The sequence below is a fragment of the Lissotriton helveticus genome, chromosome 8 (assembly GCF_964261635.1).
Source record: "Lissotriton helveticus chromosome 8, aLisHel1.1, whole genome shotgun sequence".
NCBI classification, from domain to species: Eukaryota; Metazoa; Chordata; class Amphibia; order Caudata; family Salamandridae; genus Lissotriton; species Lissotriton helveticus.
Window position 1 is genome coordinate 134,252,542 of NC_136069.1, and position 20,026 is coordinate 134,272,567.

General features: G+C 45.8%; 1 protein-coding gene across 2 annotated transcripts in view; it reads left to right on the top strand.

Annotated features, from left to right (window-relative positions):
* LSAMP (limbic system associated membrane protein) overlaps positions 1-20,026 on the top strand; it is a 981,500-nt gene that overhangs the window by 620,172 nt on the left and 341,302 nt on the right. For both annotated transcript variants that reach the window (XM_078656723.1, XM_078656724.1), the window contains exon 3: positions 16,650-16,775. In XM_078656723.1, coding sequence (XP_078512849.1) covers positions 16,650-16,775 — 126 coding nt within the window. The remainder of the gene's footprint in view (positions 1-16,649; positions 16,776-20,026) is intronic.

Consider the following 20,026-nt stretch of genomic DNA (forward strand, 5'->3'; position numbering starts at 1 on the left):
CGTTTTCCAGTGTGCACGTTATTTCATTGAAAAGTCCCCGTTTCTAGGCCTCAAAAGGGCCCGGACACCAGATTCAGCTCCTGTCTCCTGAATCCTCGCTGAGGAGCGATACAGCCCCCACCTGTGTTCCTGACCCTTCACTTACTTCCTGCCTCACAGTGCCCGGTTCAGCCTGGCTCTGCCTACGAGTCTGCCAAGAGTATGTTATGATTCTAGTTATCAGTCCAGCCCTCCTTCTCTGCATTCCTAAGCTACTGAATCGCATCAATAGTTTCCGTCATCGTCTAGCCTTTACGTCTCCATGTAAGAGAAATACTGTATTAATGGTCATTTAATATTCTTCATCACGCACTACATGTAGAATAATGCATGCACCAGTCTTAGAGTCTGTTAGCCTTTACCCCGATAACTTTTGGATTCTATCAACATGTTCTCTAAACATCAGATACTAGATATGCCTTAGGTACATGTCGCCCTGACTCTCCAGACTTCAGTCTCTGCTCCTAGCACAGAGTTCATAGCCCCCAGCTTCTCCTAGTAACACGTCATTGTCCGTTTGCGCGCACCATTAGGTTAGAGGTCCCGGCTCCTTAGGTAGCCCCCTCCATGTTTCCGCCCCATTTATGACATATTCTGTTACGTTTACATCACATGTCTATGTATACGCCTCTTGTTACACCCACTTTCACCCTTATCTTTCGCGACTGCTATTGACCACACCCACTGCTCCGCCTACTGTATTCATTGTAATGCAACTGTTTTAGTATATATGCTTGTGTACTGTTATTAAAGTTAGCGCGCTCATCCCAGATCCAGCCCCGGCAGCTGCCGGGCCACGCCAGTCCAATCCTGCCCCCCTGTCGGGCCCTGTCATCCTATTCCTGTGCAGGTTGTCCTGTTCCTGTCCTTTATGCTGTATTAAACCTGCAAACTCCTACTACCTCGAATCTTGACTCTTATTTATTGAGCTATCTGTTATTACTATGTCCAGTAAAACCTAGATCCGGTATTATTTATTTATATACCACAACCCGGCCCACTTAAAACCCTGCCTATAAGATAATAACTTACTTGAATACTTAATAACACTGTGGAAAAGTAAATTTTGCCATGTTCTGTGTCCCTACGTGTCCTCCATCTTATGTTATGTGTGCATGATTAATATGCATATGTATTTCCCCATGATCGATTAAAGACGCAATTACAGTTGTGTCCATCTCTAGTATGCCAGTATCCAGCTCCCGTGAATACTACGAGTATTAGGCCTATGTAAAGTTACGTTGCCACGTTTCCCAGTGTGCACGTTATTTCATTGTAAAGTCCCCGTTTCTAGGCCTCAAAAGGGCCCGGACACCAGATTCAGCTCCTGTCTCCTGAAACCCTCGCTGAGGAGCGATACAGCCCCCACCTGTATTCCTCGACCCTTCACTTACTTCCTGCCTCACAGTGCCCGGCTCGGCCTGGCTCTGTCTACGAGTCTGCCAAGAGTATGTTATGATTCTAGTTATCAGTCCAGCCCTCCTTCTCTGCATTCCTAAGCTACTGAATCGCATCAATAGTTTCCGTCACAGTCTAGCCTTTACGTCTCCATGTAAGAGAAATACTGAATTAATGGTCATTTAATATTCTTCAACACGCACTACATGTAGAATAATGCATGCACCAGTCTTAGAGTCTGTTAGCCTTTACCCCGATAACTTTTGGATTCTATCAACATGTTCTCTAAACATCAGATACTAGATATGCCTTAGGTACATGTTGCCCTGACTCTACAGACTTCAGTCTCTGCTCCTAGCACAGAGTTCATAGCCCCCAGCTTCTCCTAGTAACGCGTCATTGACAGTTTGCGCGCACCATTAGGTTAGAGGTCCCGGCTCCTTAGGTAGCCCCCTCCATGTTTCCGCCCCATTTATGACATATTCTGTTACGTTTACATCACATGTCTATGTATACGCCTCTTGTTACACCTACTTTCACCCTTATCTTTCGCGACTGCTATTGACCACACCCACTGCTCCGCCTACTGTATTCATTGTATTGCAAATGTTTTACTATATATGCTCGTGTATTGTTATTAAATGTCAGCGCGCTCATCCCAGATCCTGCCCGACAGCTGTCGGGGCCCCCCTGTCAGGCCCTGCCATCCTATTCCTGTGCAGGTTGTCCTGTTCCTGTCCTTTATGCTGTATTAAACCTGCAAACTCCTACTACCTCGAATCTTGACTCTTATTTATTGAGCTATCTGTTATTGCTATGTCCAGTAAAACCTAGATCCGGTATTATTTATTTATATACCACATAATGGCGCCCGAACAGGGACTTGCCCTTTCCCCACGCGCCGGTGAAGCCACGCCGGCCCCCTGACCCTCTGCAGCCGTGACGGAACCATACCGGCCACGTGCAGATATTTCTGCTTCAAGTATCCCTCAGGCCCACGGAGGAGACGGAGGTGGCGGTCCAGCATCCAGACGAGGCGGTGGAGGAACGCGGCGAGTCCCGACCAGAGCCCAAGCCGAGAGTCCAAGGTCCGAGGTATCCGGAGGCCCACCCGTAACAGAAGTCCGAAGTGTGTCCGTCCGGCGTCGAAGCAGTCCAGTCCAGTCCGAGGCCTTCCGTTCTTGCTGCCCGGTGAGTACCGTTGCTGGGGAGTATCTAGACAGGGTCAATCTAATTGTCTCTGGTCCGAGGGGTTTGGTGGTACACAGATCCCAAAACGAAGTGTCCACTTCGGTGGATGCTGGTCCTGACGTGTCTCTTTATGAGACCGGTAAGTTTCGTACTGTTTCAGCAGTGCATCTAGTTTCTGTTCTAGTCAGTTCTGTTCTCAAGAAAATTCATGTATTCTGTTTTCCGTATTCCAGGTAGTATTCTGTTCGAACTGTTATTTTAAATGTCATTCATGTATATTAATGTCGTGGAATGAAAGTGGTGTAATTATCGTGTTCATTGTGTATTGTAATTGTGTCTAGATTACAGTCCAGTCATGCCGTGGTTTTCTAAACTACGTCAGTTAAGAACTAGAAAAGGTCTGTTAGAAGAAGCAGTTCCTGTCCCGCCTAGGGACAGTCCAGGTCATTTTATGTATCAGAAGCATGGCATAAGTGCCATATTATATCTAGATTTATGGGTAGAGTATACCAAACAGTTAGAAGAAAAGTATAGATGGCCCGTATCAGGTACATGGGATGCCGAGTGCATCATGCGAGTAGAAGAGGCATTATGGAAAAAGAAAGCCAGACAGTCACAGAAAGATGCCATCGAGTTATGGCGCAAAGAATCTCATAAAAGAACCGAAAAAGAAATCAGAAAGTCAGAATTAAGTAGAGAATCCTTAGAACGAGCCCAAGAAAGGGAATTAATCGAGCTAGGTGAACGAGTCAAAACCGAACAGTCAGACAGACAGAGGCATGCCCTCATTAAGGGTATGTATCCTCTTCTTGCCGAGGGCTTGCCAAAAGCGACCCCGGAGGCATCCAGTAATTTTCCGCCACCATTAGTTCCGACCAAGCTACGTCACAAACCGACCGCAGCTGATATTTTCATCTCGTCCTATTTGGACGACACGGTTCCAGAATATGCAAATCCTGTTCCGCCAGTCCCTGTGAATCAAGCAATTCCTGCTCCTCCAGACACCGGAGTACCTGCTACGGTACCCCCGGTCCAGCCTGCATTTCAATTTCCCACTCTGCCAGCACGAAGAGTATCAGTCGACGATTCCAGTTTAGGGGCCGCAGGAGGAGGTCCTCCTGGTACCCCGCCACCACACCAACGTTTAACGTTAGTCGAGTTACATGAATGTGCGTTACAGCGTACGCCCAAATATAAGTCCGTTGCAGATATCCGACGAGCTCTCACTGAATGCCGCTATGATCCAGTTGCAGGTGATGATAGTACAGTTATATATTCCATCCGTGTAAGACGGGTGACCGGGTATTTAGATACCCTACCGAATATGAAAGAAGATCTAGACAGAATATATCGTTTCATCCGTACAGGGGATGATCCAGAAAGTATTGGCGAAGCCATGTCTCAAAGGAAAGCTGAGATCCAGCTCATGTTATTAAAGTTTCTGATTAATTGTTTAATAAGGGAACAAGATTATCCGACCAAAGATCCGAGTGAAATGAGAATCCTGACAAGGTGGAGTGATAATATAGCCGAGGGTAAACACAGAACTATCAGTAGTATAGAGAGTATGTACAAGAGAATTCGTAAGGAAATAATAAGGTTACACGAACAACGTAAAGCAGCACAAGTAAGCGAGAAAGAGAATGACTCTTCTACTGAAGAGGTAGAGGACGAGAATCCCGCCAGAATAGCGTATGTAGGAAAATCTAGATTTCCAGACCGCCATTTACGCCTAGAACACAAGTCAGTTTTTCATCATCCAGCACCAGAACAAGGTTCTCTGGAACAAGTATTTCAAGCTACCGATCATATCCTGAAATCACGAATCGGTTATAGTGAGTTAAGTACTATGCATGAACAAGAACTAGCCCGATCAGCAGTCCGATGGATTACTGATTCTACCACTTTTCCAGACGAAATAGTGGCACAAATGTTTCTGAAATTGCCCCCAGCCGAGCAACGACTGGTGGGTAAGTATATGGTTCAGCACCTCATTACATTGTATGAGGGTCAACATTCTGATCCAGGTCCGTTACATGATGTCTTGAACGAGTTACTCCAGTATAGGTGGAAAGGTTTAGGTACCGATTTAATTAGTGTCATTCTAGAACAGCGCCACAAATATAGTATGTTCTTGAACCCGCATTTTGTTCATGTCTCACCTCCAGAAAGTAAACCGTTTTACATAGACAGACAGAACCCGTTACGAGAAGTACACCCAGTCAGGACAACAGATGGTGAAATGCAAAGAGTATTTGTTTACACCCCGATTACAAAGATGGAACTCTTAGAAATGAAGAAATTAATTCCCTGTCATGACAAAGATCCAGCAGGGTTCCACCGAGAATTAAAAGACATGCTCCGTATGGGAGAATACACGTATCCAGATATTATTAAAATGTTAAAGGTCCTGTTGCCCGCAGGGGTATATGAAAAGCTCAAGGAAAAAGATTGGGAGGTGGGAGAGAAAAAGATCGATTGGGCAGTTCTAGAAGCCGAAGATAAGATACGAGTACCAGGTACCGGTCTTGGAGAGAAATGTAAAGAATTACCAGAACTGTTAATACAAGTTTTGCCCAGATTATTAACCACTAGAAAGGAAGACTGGGATGCAATCTCAGCCTGTAAACAGAAACAAGACGAAGATACTAGTGATTTTTATTCTAGATTTGAAAAATGTTTCATTATAAACAGTGGCCTCAAGACGAGTAGCGAGTCATACCCTCATCTTTTTGTTACTAAGTTAGTCGAGAATTCAAGTCCACAAGTTAAGAATCGAGTTTTGAAGGTCGAAAGTACATGGCAAGCTAGTACTCCGTCCCAGATGTTACAGATGCTCCAGTACCACCAGAATAGAATCAGAGAAGAGCAAGATCACGAGAGAAAACGTATGAAAGACACGAAAATGAAAGTACTAGTTGCACAATCTGTTCCTCAAGACAGTCAGAAGAGGGGTCCGAATCAAGCCAGTCATCCTGCAGCTCCCGTTAAAGGGACATGCAATTATTGTAAACAGCCAGGTCATTTCATAAACGAGTGTGCAGTTCTGAAACACAATATAGCTACTGGTAAGACTAAAGAAAGACCACGTCCGCCTAGACAAGAACAAGTTTCACAGACTTCTCAGTCACAGAATACACAACAGACAGTTCCAGCACCGCAGCCTATTGCTGCAACACAGCATGTTACACAGCAGATGTATCAGTATGCTCAGACAGAGTATCCAGAGTATCAACCGTACTCATGAAACAGCCTAGAGAGGGAGGTAGGCTTGCCTCTCATCGAGATTCCTGTAGATCAAGAAGGTCCCTATGTTCATAGTCAAGTACTAGGGAAAGACAGAAAGTTTCTGATTGATACAGGGGCAAGTAGGACCACCATCAGTCACGCCGAAGTTCCAGGGGCTCCGCTCTCAGGCTCAAGAAATGTTTCCCTTGGATTTTCAGGAAAGCCTATTGTAAACGAGATATCTAAGCCAGTTACTCTAGAAGTAGGTCCATTGTCCCGTACTACTGATCTGTTACTTACTAAGTCATGTCCAGAAAATTTGTTAGGCATTAAGACACTGAAAGAATTAGGTGCAGTCATATGTTGTTCCCCAGAGGGAATACGATTGTTTCTACGTGACTTCAAGGGTCACTATGTATTACGAGATTTTGATCCGAGATTGTCTAATGTTCCGCAGCATCTATGGGCGCAAGGTCCAACTGATGTTGGTTTCATGCAAATCACACCCCATCGTGTGACTCTCAAGCCAGGTGTAGTCCTGCCACGAATCAGACAGTACAGATTACCACCTGAGGCTGTAGCAGCCTTATCCAAAATTATTGACGAGCTCATGGCTCAAGGAGTAGTTGTAGAAACTAACTCCAATGTATGCAATTCTCCGATCATTCCAGTCATGAAACGTACTGATCCAAATGCACCTCCAGTATATCGATTAGTGATTGACCTTCGAGAACTCAATAAATGTATTATTCCCCAGTACCCAGTTGTCCCAGATATTTCTTCCCTATTGACAGCCATTGATTCCGAAGCCTCATTTTTTACAGTCATAGACCTCAAGAACGCGTTTTTCAGTGTCCCTATTCATCCAGACAGCCAGTTTCTTTTCGGATTTTGTTTAAATGGAAGGAGCTATATGTTCACACGAGCTCCTCAAGGTTTCACAGAGAGTCCTAGTATTTACAGTCAAGCACTTAAGAGACAACTAGACAACATTCACATTCCAGCTGACACTGCCCTGCTCCAGTATGTCGATGATCTACTGATCACAGCCCTTCTGAACGTGCTTGCGAGCGAGCATCACTTACAGTCTTGTATTTCCTTGCCGAGATGGGGCACAAGGTGTCCCCTTCGAAGCTTCAATTCTGTGTACAGCAAGTGATCTACTTAGGCCACTTACTGTCCAAGTGGGGTAGGCAGTTGACACCCGACCGTATCCAGTTAATAGCGAGTCTTCCTCAGCCCAAGACCCAGAAGGAGGTACGTGCTTTTATCGGCCTTACTTCTTATTGTAGACAATGGATTCCTCAGTATGCATTTCTAGCTAAACCACTGATACAGTTAACGACACAGGAGGCAGCCCTATCGACTGTCCTCCCTTGGACATCTGAACATACACTTAGTTTCAATGAGTTAAAGAAAGCTTTATGCCAAGCTCCAGTTCTAGCTACACCGAACTACAGTAAGCCTTTTACACTTTTCGTCACAGAACGCGAAGGTACAGCATTATCTGTTCTCACACAAGATCAAGCAGGACAATACAAGCCCTGTGCTTATTTTTCGAGCACACTAGATTCTGTAGCCCAGGCTCTGCCTGCGTGCCTCAAGTCAGTTGCAGCCACAGCACTAGCTATCAGACAAAGTGATTCCATAGTATTAGGACATTCCTTGACAGTACAAGTTCCACACTCCGTGGAAGTTCTTTTAAACCGAACACAGACTCAGCACTTGACAATTGCACGTTTAACAGGTTATGAACTGACACTGTTCCAGCCACACATAGAAATCAGACGCTGCAACGTTCTAAATCCTGCTACACTGTTACCGTCAGTTACTTCAAATCCTGCCACACACGACTGTGTGGAAGTAGTTAACATTATGACTAAGCCAAGACAAGATCTGGCAGACATTCCATTACCAGATCCCGACCTGACACTTTATGTGGATGGTTCATGTATGAGAACAAGCACCGGAGAACTAGTAGCCGCGTATGCAGTGACTACTGACACTGAAGTTATAGAAACACATCGTATTGACACCCTGTCTGCTCAGGCAGCAGAGCTAGTTGCTCTGACCCAAGCCTGCATACACGCCAAGAACCTGAAAGTTAATGTTTATACAGATTCTCGTTACGCATTCGGAGTTGTACACGACTTCGGAGTGCTCTGGCAGGAGAGAGGTTTCATGACTTCTCATGGAACCAAGATTCAGCATGGTCTCCTTATTCAAGCTCTGTTAGATGCCATCCATTTACCGACATCTATTGCCATCATGAAATGCAAAGCACATACGAAAGTTACTGACATTATTTCTCAAGGTAATGATCTAGCAGATCGCACAGCCAAGCTTACAGCACAGACTCCAGACATGTCAGTTAATCCGACACAGACACCTACTCCAGATTCAACTACCTGCATGACAGTTAAGGACCCTACTCAAGATGTCATAGATATCCAGTTACATGCTACTCCCGATGAAATCAAGAAATGGTCTGAACAAGGAGGGGTCCAGACAGATCAGGGATGGGTAACGAAGGGTAGAGCCACATGGTTTCTCCCCGACTCTATGGTTCAAGTCATTATCAATACCGCACATAGTCCAGCACACTTAGGAGAAAAAGCTATGTTAGACAGTATCCAGAACATTTGGTTCAACAAGCATTTACGAGCTGCAGCCAAGCAGAAAGTCCGTACCTGTATGATATGTTGCCAGTTTAATCCAGGTAAAAGTGTCCCGGTGGAACAAGGTGGATTCCAGCCCCCTGACCACCCTTTTGAAGTCCTCCAGATGGATTATATTCAGATGGAGCGATGTCGAGGTTTCAAGTATGTCCTTGTAGTTGTATGCCCTTTGTCCAGGTGGACAGAAGCATATCCAGTTCCAGATTACACAGCAGCGACCACTGCCAAGCAGTTGGTTCGTGAATTCTTCCCCCGCTACGGACTCCCTAGAGTCGTATATTCTGATAACGGCCAGCCATTCTCATCCGAGCTCATGAAACATGTTTCCCTTTTGTTAGGGTACCAGTGGAAGTTCCATTGTGTACGCCATCCTGAAGCAGCCGGTCTCGTAGAGAGACATAATCAGACCCTGAAAATCCGTATTGCCAAGATTTGTAAAGAGAAAGGTGTGGACTGGCTAGTAGCTCTGCCAGTCGCTTTGTTTTATATGCGCATGGTCGCACATTCCAGATCAGGTCTGTCCCCGTATGAGGTCGTATTCGGCCGCCCCCCTAACATGTGGGGTACACCTAGACCCCGAAGTATTACCGATGTTTCAAGTAATATGCTGACAGATTACCTAGCTTCCTTGATGTCTGCCCTACACTCTTGTCGTTCACAGGTTGCCGCCGCATTTCCAGACAATACCGAGGTGGCACCGCATGAAATCGTTCCCGGATGTTTGGTCCTCATAAGGAACTTTGATCGTTCAAGTCCGCTGGAGCCTCGCTGGAAGGAGCCCCGACAGGTCCTCCTGGCCACCCGTACTGCCGTCAAGCTGGAAGGCAGGAAGGGGTGGGTCCATTTGTCGCACATCAAGAAGTTTTATGGATTGAAGCCTGTTTCTAAGAACATTTCCGAGGATTTAAAGGACTGCCAAAATACTATTCTTAAGGACTGTCCCGCAAAAGACAATGTTATTGAACCCCCCCTGTTAGAGAAAACTCCGCAACAGGAGTATAAGCAAAAACTAAGGTCTAGTAAAATAAGTCAGCCAGTTTGATTGTCTAAGTCCTCCCCTAGGTGAAACGGTTAGACCGGTTTCTGACATGTATAAAATAGACCCCCATAGTGAGAGAGTTAGTCAAAACTCAATCCGATGTATCGTTTTTCTAAGTTTCATATTGTTTTTCAGCCTTATGACTACCTGCACAGGTTATGCTTTTTATTTGTATTTTTCCGTTTCTCATGTAAATAAGTCTTCTATTGCTACGGTAGAGCACACGTTTAGTGATCTGCCTCCTCATGAACTCTCTTATCGTATTGCTATGCGTAATAATTCCTTTATCCGTATGTTACATTATTCACACCAGACCAGCAATGCCACTAATTGTTGGGTGTGTGGTCGACTCCCCCCTTTCCAGACACCGAAGGGAGTTCTGCCACTCTTTCCTTATCCATTTTCACATAATGGTTCGTGTGGAGCATGGTCCACGTTAACGTCATCATCAACAGATATGTCTCTTCTTAACAGTACATGTTTTCCAGACAAGCAAGGTCTCCCCCACAGAACAGGGTTAGATCTAGAAAATGAAGTTTATAATTTAGGTAATTATTCTTCGAATTTCATGGTCCTGAATGTTCAGTCTGATCCTACTCCAGACTTACCTGCTATTTCAGTATTACCAGTCAAAGGTGAATTATGTGTCCGAAATAATGGTTCCGTACATGTAGGCCATAGTGATTGTACTACTATTGTCAAGTATAGTGACAGTAGGAAATCTATTTTCAAAGCTTCACGCCATTCATATTTTGTTTGTGGTCAGACCGCATATGTTCGTCTGCCCCTCGATTGGGAGGGAACCTGTTACATTGCCTTCCTACTGCCACCAGTTTTCCTAGCCCCACCTGACTATCATAGGAATTCCCACCTAGTACATACCAGACACAAAAGAGACCTCCCGATTGTCGATTATACTGAAACTGCTCTAGAACAATACATAGATATCAATAAAGGTGTATTTCCTTATTTAGGTACTGTCGTGAATAGTAAACTGATACGTAGATTAACCAGAACACTCGAAGCAGTAGTGATTGAGACTACTTCTGCTCTAAGTAACTTAACCGAAGAGCAATCCTTTATGAGAATTGTCGTGCTCCAGAATCGTCTCGTCCTTGACGTCATACTGGCCGATAGGGGCGGGGCATGTAGAGTCATCGGATCTAGTTGCTGCATTTTCATTCCTAATAACGCGCCGTCTGTTTATTCAGCTATAACCAGACTCCATAAAATTGCCCATATGTTACACCAAGATCCAGGCACCTGGACATGGTCCGGTTGGTTCTGGAATATAATTTCCGCCTGGGGATGGAAAGTATTATCCTTTCTAGGTATTGCAGTAGCGATCATATTCAGTTGCTGCCTCTGTATACAATGTGGCCCTGCGATTTGTGGCATTTGTGCTACCTCTTGTATTCCTAATTCCAAGTCCCGTTCTAAATCCCGTTCCAAGAAAATTCGAGACGAACAAATGATACTGTATGAAATGATAGATGGTATCATGAATATTGATGTTTCCTGATGGAAACGTAGTGACAAGGAGGGAATGTGGAAAAGTAAATTTTGCCATGTTCTGTGTCCCTACGTGTCCTCCATCTTATGTTATGTGTGCATGATTAATATGCATATGTATTTCCCCATGATCGATTAAAGACGCAATTACAGTTGTGTCCATCTCTAGTATGCCAGTATCCAGCTCCCGTGAATACTACGAGTATTAGGCCTATGTAAAGTTACGTTGCCACGTTTCCCAGTGTGCACGTTATTTCATTGTAAAGTCCCCGTTTCTAGGCCTCAAAAGGGCCCGGACACCAGATTCAGCTCCTGTCTCCTGAAACCCTCGCTGAGGAGCGATACAGCCCCCACCTGTATTCCTCGACCCTTCACTTACTTCCTGCCTCACAGTGCCCGGCTCGGCCTGGCTCTGTCTACGAGTCTGCCAAGAGTATGTTATGATTCTAGTTATCAGTCCAGCCCTCCTTCTCTGCATTCCTAAGCTACTGAATCGCATCAATAGTTTCCGTCACAGTCTAGCCTTTACGTCTCCATGTAAGAGAAATACTGAATTAATGGTCATTTAATATTCTTCAACACGCACTACATGTAGAATAATGCATGCACCAGTCTTAGAGTCTGTTAGCCTTTACCCCGATAACTTTTGGATTCTATCAACATGTTCTCTAAACATCAGATACTAGATATGCCTTAGGTACATGTTGCCCTGACTCTCCAGACTTCAGTCTCTGCTCCTAGCACAGAGTTCATAGCCCCCAGCTTCTCCTAGTAACGCGTCATTGTCAGTTTGCGCGCACCATTAGGTTAGAGGTCCCGGCTCCTTAGGTAGCCCCCTCCATGTTTCCGCCCCATTTATGACATATTCTGTTACGTTTACATCACATGTCTATGTATACGCCTCTTGTTACACCTACTTTCACCCTTATCTTTCGCGACTGCTATTGACCACACCCACTGCTCTGCCTACTGTATTCATTGTATTGCAAATGTTTTACTATATATGCTCGTGTATTGTTATTAAATGTCAGCGCGCTCATCCCAGATCCTGCCCGACAGCTGTCGGGGCCCCCCTGTCAGGCCCTGCCATCCTATTCCTGTGCAGGTTGTCCTGTTCCTGTCCTTTATGCTGTATTAAACCTGCAAACTCCTACTACCTCGAATCTTGACTCTTATTTATTGAGCTATCTGTTATTGCTATGTCCAGTAAAACCTAGATCCGGTATTATTTATTTATATACCACAACACCCTCAAGCACACATTTGGGACATTCCTGGCTAAACACAACCAGACAGTTGATGATGATGATGTATTTATAAAGTGTGCAATACCCTAAGGTGTCTAGGCGCTAGCCGTGAAGCATACGGATTTGGCTCAAGTAGATTAAGCATTATGTCCAAACATCCATGTTTTTAGACCCTTTCTAAATTTTAGCAGATCTGTCTCTTTTTTGAGTGATGTTGGTATGGAGTTCCACAGTATGATTTCTGTATTGGTAAAGCTGTTACCACTCCACCTGGCCCTTTTTATTCTCAGGACGACAACATTCCAGAGTTCCAAAATTCAAGAGTGTCTTTGCGAAATTTTTCCGAGCACTCAAATATTTCTTCTGGTGTTGAGGTCGTGGTATCAGCAGTTCTTTATTTTACTTATCCAATTAGGCAGTTACACTTATACTTTCCAATTTGCCAATACGTGTTTCGCCCTTTGCTGTTATCGTGACAGCAGACTTCATCAGGGCAAGTTCCTTATAACATAAAGATTTATCCTTTTGTTAGAAGTAATAGATAACTGTAGTTCATTCAGAATAATCATGAGAGCATGTATACTCTAGTTAGGCCCCAGGTCTTGAATGGAGACTGGTGCCAAGTGTGTTACAGGCTTGGAGTCTACAATGGGAAACGGAGTATCGGGTTCCTGGCTTGTTGGGACATAAGGGAAACCACCAGAGAGCCAGATCAAGGGCGCTGTGTCTCTAAAAGGAGCAAGAAATACCCCAGCCCATAGCCGCAGATGGTTAATCTTCAACACCCATAAACTGCAGTCTTCAAAAACAAAATGGAGGTAACAAAGTAGAACAACTCCACAACCTCACTTAACAAACCCAACCCTCCCAGCAACCCTGCGTAGACTCTTTGATCCCCTTTAAAATGCAGGCCGGCTTCTGCCCGAACAGTGAAGGGTGGACCAGCGACTTCAAACAGCCAGTCGACCTTTCACTAATATACTACCCAGTGCAGACACAAGTTCACTCTTTCACTAGGAATAGTGCAAACTGTGTGATAGAGGTCACTGTCCCATTCTGCTCTTCGTGCACAGATTTAAAGCATCGACAGTGAAGTGCACCCTATCTGTAATGCACACCCTGGTCAAGGACTCCCCCTATCTTTACAAACAGAAAGTGCAGTTTGGATCAAACAAGTGTCAGGCTGGGAGAGAGAGAATTACTCTGTTCAGAACCTTGTATAAGGGAGAGTCATGTACCAAGATTAACAAAAATAAGTTGTTGGAATGGATTGCAAGAGGGGCGTTATTCTTGTGGAAAGTATGGGATGGAGAGTGGTTTCTTTAAAATTCTTCAAAAGAAATAGAGTTTGCCAAAATCAGAAAAGAAAATGTATGAACTATTCGAAGATGACTTGTAAAATCTGAGACATTCAGCACAATAATTGCCTGAGGACCTGGCTGGGTGTAGAATGCTACAACATCTATAACGCTGTCAGAAGAACTCAATATTATTGGAAAAAGAGAGTCTCCAAGACATGGAAGGAGGGCTTGTGGGTAAAGTAAAAAAAAAAAGAGTTTCGAAATTATCACTTGGAGGTGAGATATTGTAGGCAGCTAAGAAAGTTTTTGTGATATAAAAAAAACTGTTCGTATTACAAAATGTTATAAAAATTGATAAGTTGGTGCTACAGCATTGTCAAGTCTGTCAGTGCTGAATGTGGAGGGATCTCTGGAAGACACGAGTAGCCAGACTTTATTGGAATTAATATCATTTCAACGTAGAGAATCGTTGGACACATTTGAGGAAATGTGGGTGCTGTTTCTAGAGACTTAGGGGGTCCATTATGATATCGGGTGGATTGCCTCCTCCAGGCTGGCCTCGCGGAGGCAATCCGCCCGATATCATAACCAGATTTCCCCCCCGCCATATTAGGATGGCGGGGGGGACCACGGCGGACGGAAAGACCGTCCGCCTCTTTTCCACCCCCGTCGCCTTGCGGCAGGGGCAGAAAAGGAATAATATGGTGTCGGTGTCTTATACCGCCAGCCATATGATGATGTCTGGTTTTCAGTGCCTTTCCGCGGCGGCAATGTGAAAGTGCATTTTCAGCATTTGGCGAGCGGTGCAGAGAGCACCGCCCGCCACAACGCTGAAAATACAGAATGTGCCCGCCACTGTGGCGGGCACATCCTAATAGCACCCACGGGACCCCCGCCCTTATGGCGGGCGGTCCCGATTTACGATGGGATGACGGGCGGGCAAAGTCCGCCCGTCATCCTAATGAGGCCCTTACAGTTGATGTTCTTATAGAATTGAACTTAATATGTATAATTATCTGTTACAAAGGAAACATTAGAGAAAGAGTATTTTTAATGTGTGAAGTTTTATTTGGACGTGTCATTTATATTTTTTTGGGGAAAAACTATTAAGACCTAGTTTTTTTTGTAGATCATCAATATAATGATTACAATATTAATTGAATATAGGAAATAACTTTGACCTCATTATTTTTAAGAAGCAATAACACCTTGCCAAGTTACCTAAAAGAGGTTTAGGTAAGAAACTAAAAGTTGCCATGTCGAAGTGCCTACAAGTTGCAGTTCAGGGGAGGCGATGGAGGCAAGCCTTATGCCCCACACAGCTCCCATCCACAATTCCTGTCACATAATGATGTCACTTCCTGCTGCGACCAGGAATTAGTCATGGGAGGTCCAAAGTAGCCAGAAGTGACTTGTGCAATAAGCCTAGAACAGACGGCCAGTGTCCACTGGCTGTATGGGTGCCTGCCACCTGCTCACGGTCTTCCTAGTGGGGTAACACACACTTCTAAAACCAAGCACAATGGTGCACCACATTGATGCTTCAATGACCTTCCAAAAGAGGGAACCCACACTTGGTCTTTGATTATATCACTTTGTACACGTCACTAGGGAAAAATAGAAATCTAAACCTGCAGATCGCCAGGGAGGTTTTGTAATCAATCATTTACCTTTGATGATCAGGAGTCAAAGGTACTTAACACAAAATTATTTTTTGCTTTGGCGCAGTGACCCCCATGAGCCTCATTTATAGTTGGGCAGGTAGCCGGTGAGGTCAGCGCAGGCTGTGGCCTCCGTTCCCCTGGTGGAGGCGGGCCACCCACCATACCTGGAGATGCCCACCATGGTTCAGGTAGCCAGGGATCTTTGTGCCTTCAATGGAGCAGGTGCTAGCACCATCAAAAGCACTGTGTGAGTGAGTGGATGTGAGTGTGAGTGACAATGAAATTGATAGGAAAGTAAGTGAGAATAGGGGAGAGTGAATGAAACTTAGCGAGAATGACTGAGTCAGAATAAGTAAGAGAGACTGAGTGAAAATGTGAGAGGAAAATAATTGAGTCAAGTGAGTGAATGTAAGCAAGCCTAAATACGTGTGTGAGTGAAAGTAAACGACAGGAAAGTGAGTGAGAATGAGTGTGAGTGAATGGAATGGTGAATGAGTGAGAATGAGTGAGAGTGAAAGTATGAGCAGCCACGGCCCCTGCAGGTAAGTGCGGTGTGGCCGGGTGGGGGAGATTCCGACAAATGACGACGAGGGAAAATTAATGATTTATTTAATTTCCCTTCGTGGTCGTCAGACGGATCCCCCCTCACACTCTTACCTACACGGCCCGCGGCTGAGTATGCGTGAATGCTAGTGAGTGAAAATGAGTGAGCGTCATTGATGAGTGTGAGTGAGTGAATATAGTCAGACACTAAAGGTTATTCTAGGCTCTAGGGTGTTTGAATATTTGGTATTAGGGGTGCACAAAGCAAAATACTGAAGCTGGCATGTTGGAAATAATTCTTGCTACATAGGGTACCTATCACAAAATGCTGATACACAACAGTTTATTCTTGGTATGTGACAGACCGGTGAAATGATACTGGGATGTTGACGGTAAATGTTGGCATAAGAGAGGACAACCATGGCATGTGGAGAAGACAGGCAACCATGATAAATACTGTGCTTGACACTCTAAAGGTATTCATTTTAGCATATAGGTCATCCATTAAATATGGATGCATCAAAGACAAAATTCTGGTCTTGGCAAATTGTATATCATTCTTGGCACAGTTGTGTTAATTATTGACATATGTTCATGAAATTCAAATGACACAAATACAGTTTCTACCCATTTGTGACCTGTTGTCAGGGTCTAAAGGACCTCATAGGCGTGGGTTATGAGGCCCCGTGCCTGGGTGTGGTCAACCACGGGTGATACAGGGTATCCATCCAGTGTGCTTTAGGTACCTCTGTGAGACCGGCTCTTTCTCCTGGAGATGTGTCTGACCTGGCTTCTCCCTCTCTCCACAGTGCCACCAAAGATCTCCAACATCTCCTCGGACATCACTGTGAACGAAGGCAGCAACGTGACCCTGGTGTGCATGGCCAACGGGCGCCCCGAGCCGGTCATCACCTGGAGACACCTCACCCCAAAAGGTATGGTCCATGATCCGGTCCAAGGCGTGTCTGTGGCTGAGGAGCTGTGGTTGTGTCGCTACTGTGTCGCTACCAGTCAGCCTGTCTTTCTCCCAAATGGGCCAATCAATTGTGCTTTCTCATACTTGTGCACATTGCACCGTCTCAAGTTGGTGAATTTTGTTGATATTAACATTTTGCATGCCACAAAATGTGTTTGTCGACGCCATGGAAATGGACAGAGGATGCAATGCTTGCCCAGCAAGGAAAAGCCTACGTGCCACTTTTCTCTAACGTGGGGACCAGCAACATATGTTTAAAAGATGGCAGAGACGCAGACAGCGAGCAGCACACATTATTCACGCAAACCCCACATTAAAGAGAACAGTGCCGTTCAAAGTAGTAGTACAAATACACAGCGCACATACCCACCCTCTGTAAGTGTGGTTGCGTCAGCCCGTAGGACCCCTGGCAGAGTGCTGCAGCTGGGAATCCAGCTCTCACATTAGTGCCACATTTAATGCATTAATATTTGATGCTGGTGAGAGGCAGAACAACTCCCCGAGGCTCGCGCCTCGGAGCCGGCAATTAGGCAAACGAAAGACTAAGTAGGGCACAGCTCTGTAGAAGCCGGGTTAGGGTGAGGGCACGAGAAGGGGTTTACAGGGAGGGGAGGGTCCGCAGCTCTCGGGAAAGAGGGGGACGAAAAACACGTAAGTGGCCGGCTTATGTTTACAAGGGTCAGTCCAACAATCTAGCCATCTAAGCAAACCCCTTTCCTTCCCTTCCCTTCCCTCCCCTCCTCTTTCCTCTCCTGCCCTGCCTTGCCATTCCCTTCCCTACCTTGCCTTGCCCTTCCCTTCCCTTCCCTCCCCTCCCCTCCTCTCTCCTCTCCTGCCCTGCCTTGCCATTCCCTTCCCTACCTTGCCTTGCCCTTCCCTTCCCTTCCCTCCACTCCACTCCCCTCCTCTCTCCTCTCCTGCCCTGCCTTGCCATTCCATTCCCTACCTTGCCTTGCCCTTCCCTTCCCTTCCCTTCCCTCCCCTCCTCTCCTGCCCTGCCTTGCCATTCCCTTCCCTACCTTGCCTTGCCCTTCCCTTCCCTTCCCTTCCATCCCCTCCCCTCCTCTCTCCTCTCCTGCCCTGCCTAGCCATTCCCTTCCCTACCTTGCCTTGCCCTTCCCTTCCCTTCCCTTCCCTCCACTCCCCTCCTCTCTCCTCTCCTGCCCTGCCTTGCCATTCCCTTCCCTACCTTGCCTTGCCCTTCCCTTCCCTTCCCTCCCCTCCCCTCCTCTCTCCTCTCCTGCCCTGCCTTGCCATTCCCTTCCCTACCTTGCCTTGCCCTTCCCTGTCCTTCCCTCCCCTGCCCTGACCCTCCCTTCCTGTCCCTTCCATTCTCTTCCTTGGACTGCCTATCCCCTTCCCTTCTCTTCTCTGTCCTGCTCTTCCCTTCTCTTCCCCTGTTTATTAATGTCATCCTCCCATTCTGACTTGCTCCTTCTCTCCCTCCTCAAAAGTTACTCATCCCTGACATCCGTTTTACATTCCTCGCTTGCTTTACCACTGCCTCCCTCCACCTACCCTTCCTAACACCAGCCCTTACTCCTCCTTCCCAATTCAAATCCTAACCCCTTCATCCCATGCCCACTCTTTCCCTTTCTCCTTCCCAGTGCTTAATTTGAGACAGTGGTTTCTGAGGCTCAGCACCTGCACTTAATTGTCAACACCAACGCACTTCTGACAGCTGCTACATGGTGGCACTGTCTGTCTAATTTAGAGATGAGCAGAACAACAGTTTATTATTAATAATATATATATTAACACATATTCTTTTTTTTGCAGAGTTTTATATAGCGCGAACTTGACCCGAATCGGGTATCAGAGTGCTTTACTTAGCACCAGCTACATTACATGAGGACACACAATAATTTTATTAGGCACGGGGAGATGAAGTGATTTGCCCAGAATCACAGGATGTTCAGTGTCATTGCCGAGACTCGAACCCAGTTCCCCAGATTCGAGGTCGAGCTGACTCTAAAGCCATTCTTATAGCGTTTTGGGGCCTGGAATAGTCTGAATTGTCATTGGCAGCGCTGGCAGGGGCAATGGGTGGGGAAAGCTGCAGTGACCTCCTGACAAGGGCCCCGGAACCTATTATTTTCACAAATTAAGCACTGCTCCATCCCTTCTGTCCTTACTTCCTTGTTGCTATCCTTCTCTATTTATTCATGTTACAGTCCTAGTTTGTGAAGAGAAGCTCTGTACAAGAGAACTATTTTGGTACGTGGGACAAATATAGTGTTTAACTCACATATACCAGACGATGTGCTCTTTCCACCCTCTCTCATCCCACCTTTCATCTTTCCCTTCAAACTCTCTCTCCCTCTTTCTTCCCCTGGGTTTGTGCCTGCTTTATACATTCTATCACCTTATCCACAAGACCATGGAAGGCAATTTGGGCCCATTTAATTGAAACCATATTATGTTTTTCAACCAGAGTGGGGAATGATAGGATTGAGCTGGCTCAGGTAAAGGGCAGATTTCTGTATGGCCTACAGAAGGGACCACTGACCACTTCTCTGGTGTGGAGGGTCAGTTCAGCACAGGTGATCTGCGATCGACACATATACGCTGTCCAGACCTTCTTCTTGAGCCAGAAACACTCAAAAGATATTGCGGCGCCTCAGTCGCATCCAGGTCCTCGAGAGCAGTCATCTGGTGAATGAAATTGCTGGGAGCCGAAGAAAGTGCTAGAATATGTATTAGGGTTACGTTTTTTGCCGAGGAACCCATGCAGCGTAAGTGAATAATTTATCATCCCGCACTTCTCTGAAAGTCGTTGATAATTGGAGAGACCCCCGCAGGAGCAGCCATGTTGAAACCACAGCGCCGCTGCTCATGATGGCAGTCCCCCCCACAGGTGAGAGCACTGTATCGTACAAGAGAGAGGGGCAAGCAGTGCTCAATTTGTGCCAGTGTTTGCCGGTTCCCTGCAAGCGGAACTTAATTCTTAACACATGCACTTTTTTATGACAGTCTACCACAAGGTCTCACTGTCTGCCAGTTTTTAGCAGAACAGCAATTTAGCATACACACAAAAAATATTAACAGCAGCAAGTCGAGGCCTTTAGTACAAGCATTTGGCAGCATTGGCACGGGCAGTGGATGATGCAAGCTGTGGTGGCCTCTTAAGCGATACCTTGGACCTCGGCATTTATATTTTTACAAATTAAGCACTCGGGTAAGTATATGTCCACCCCATCAACGCCATGC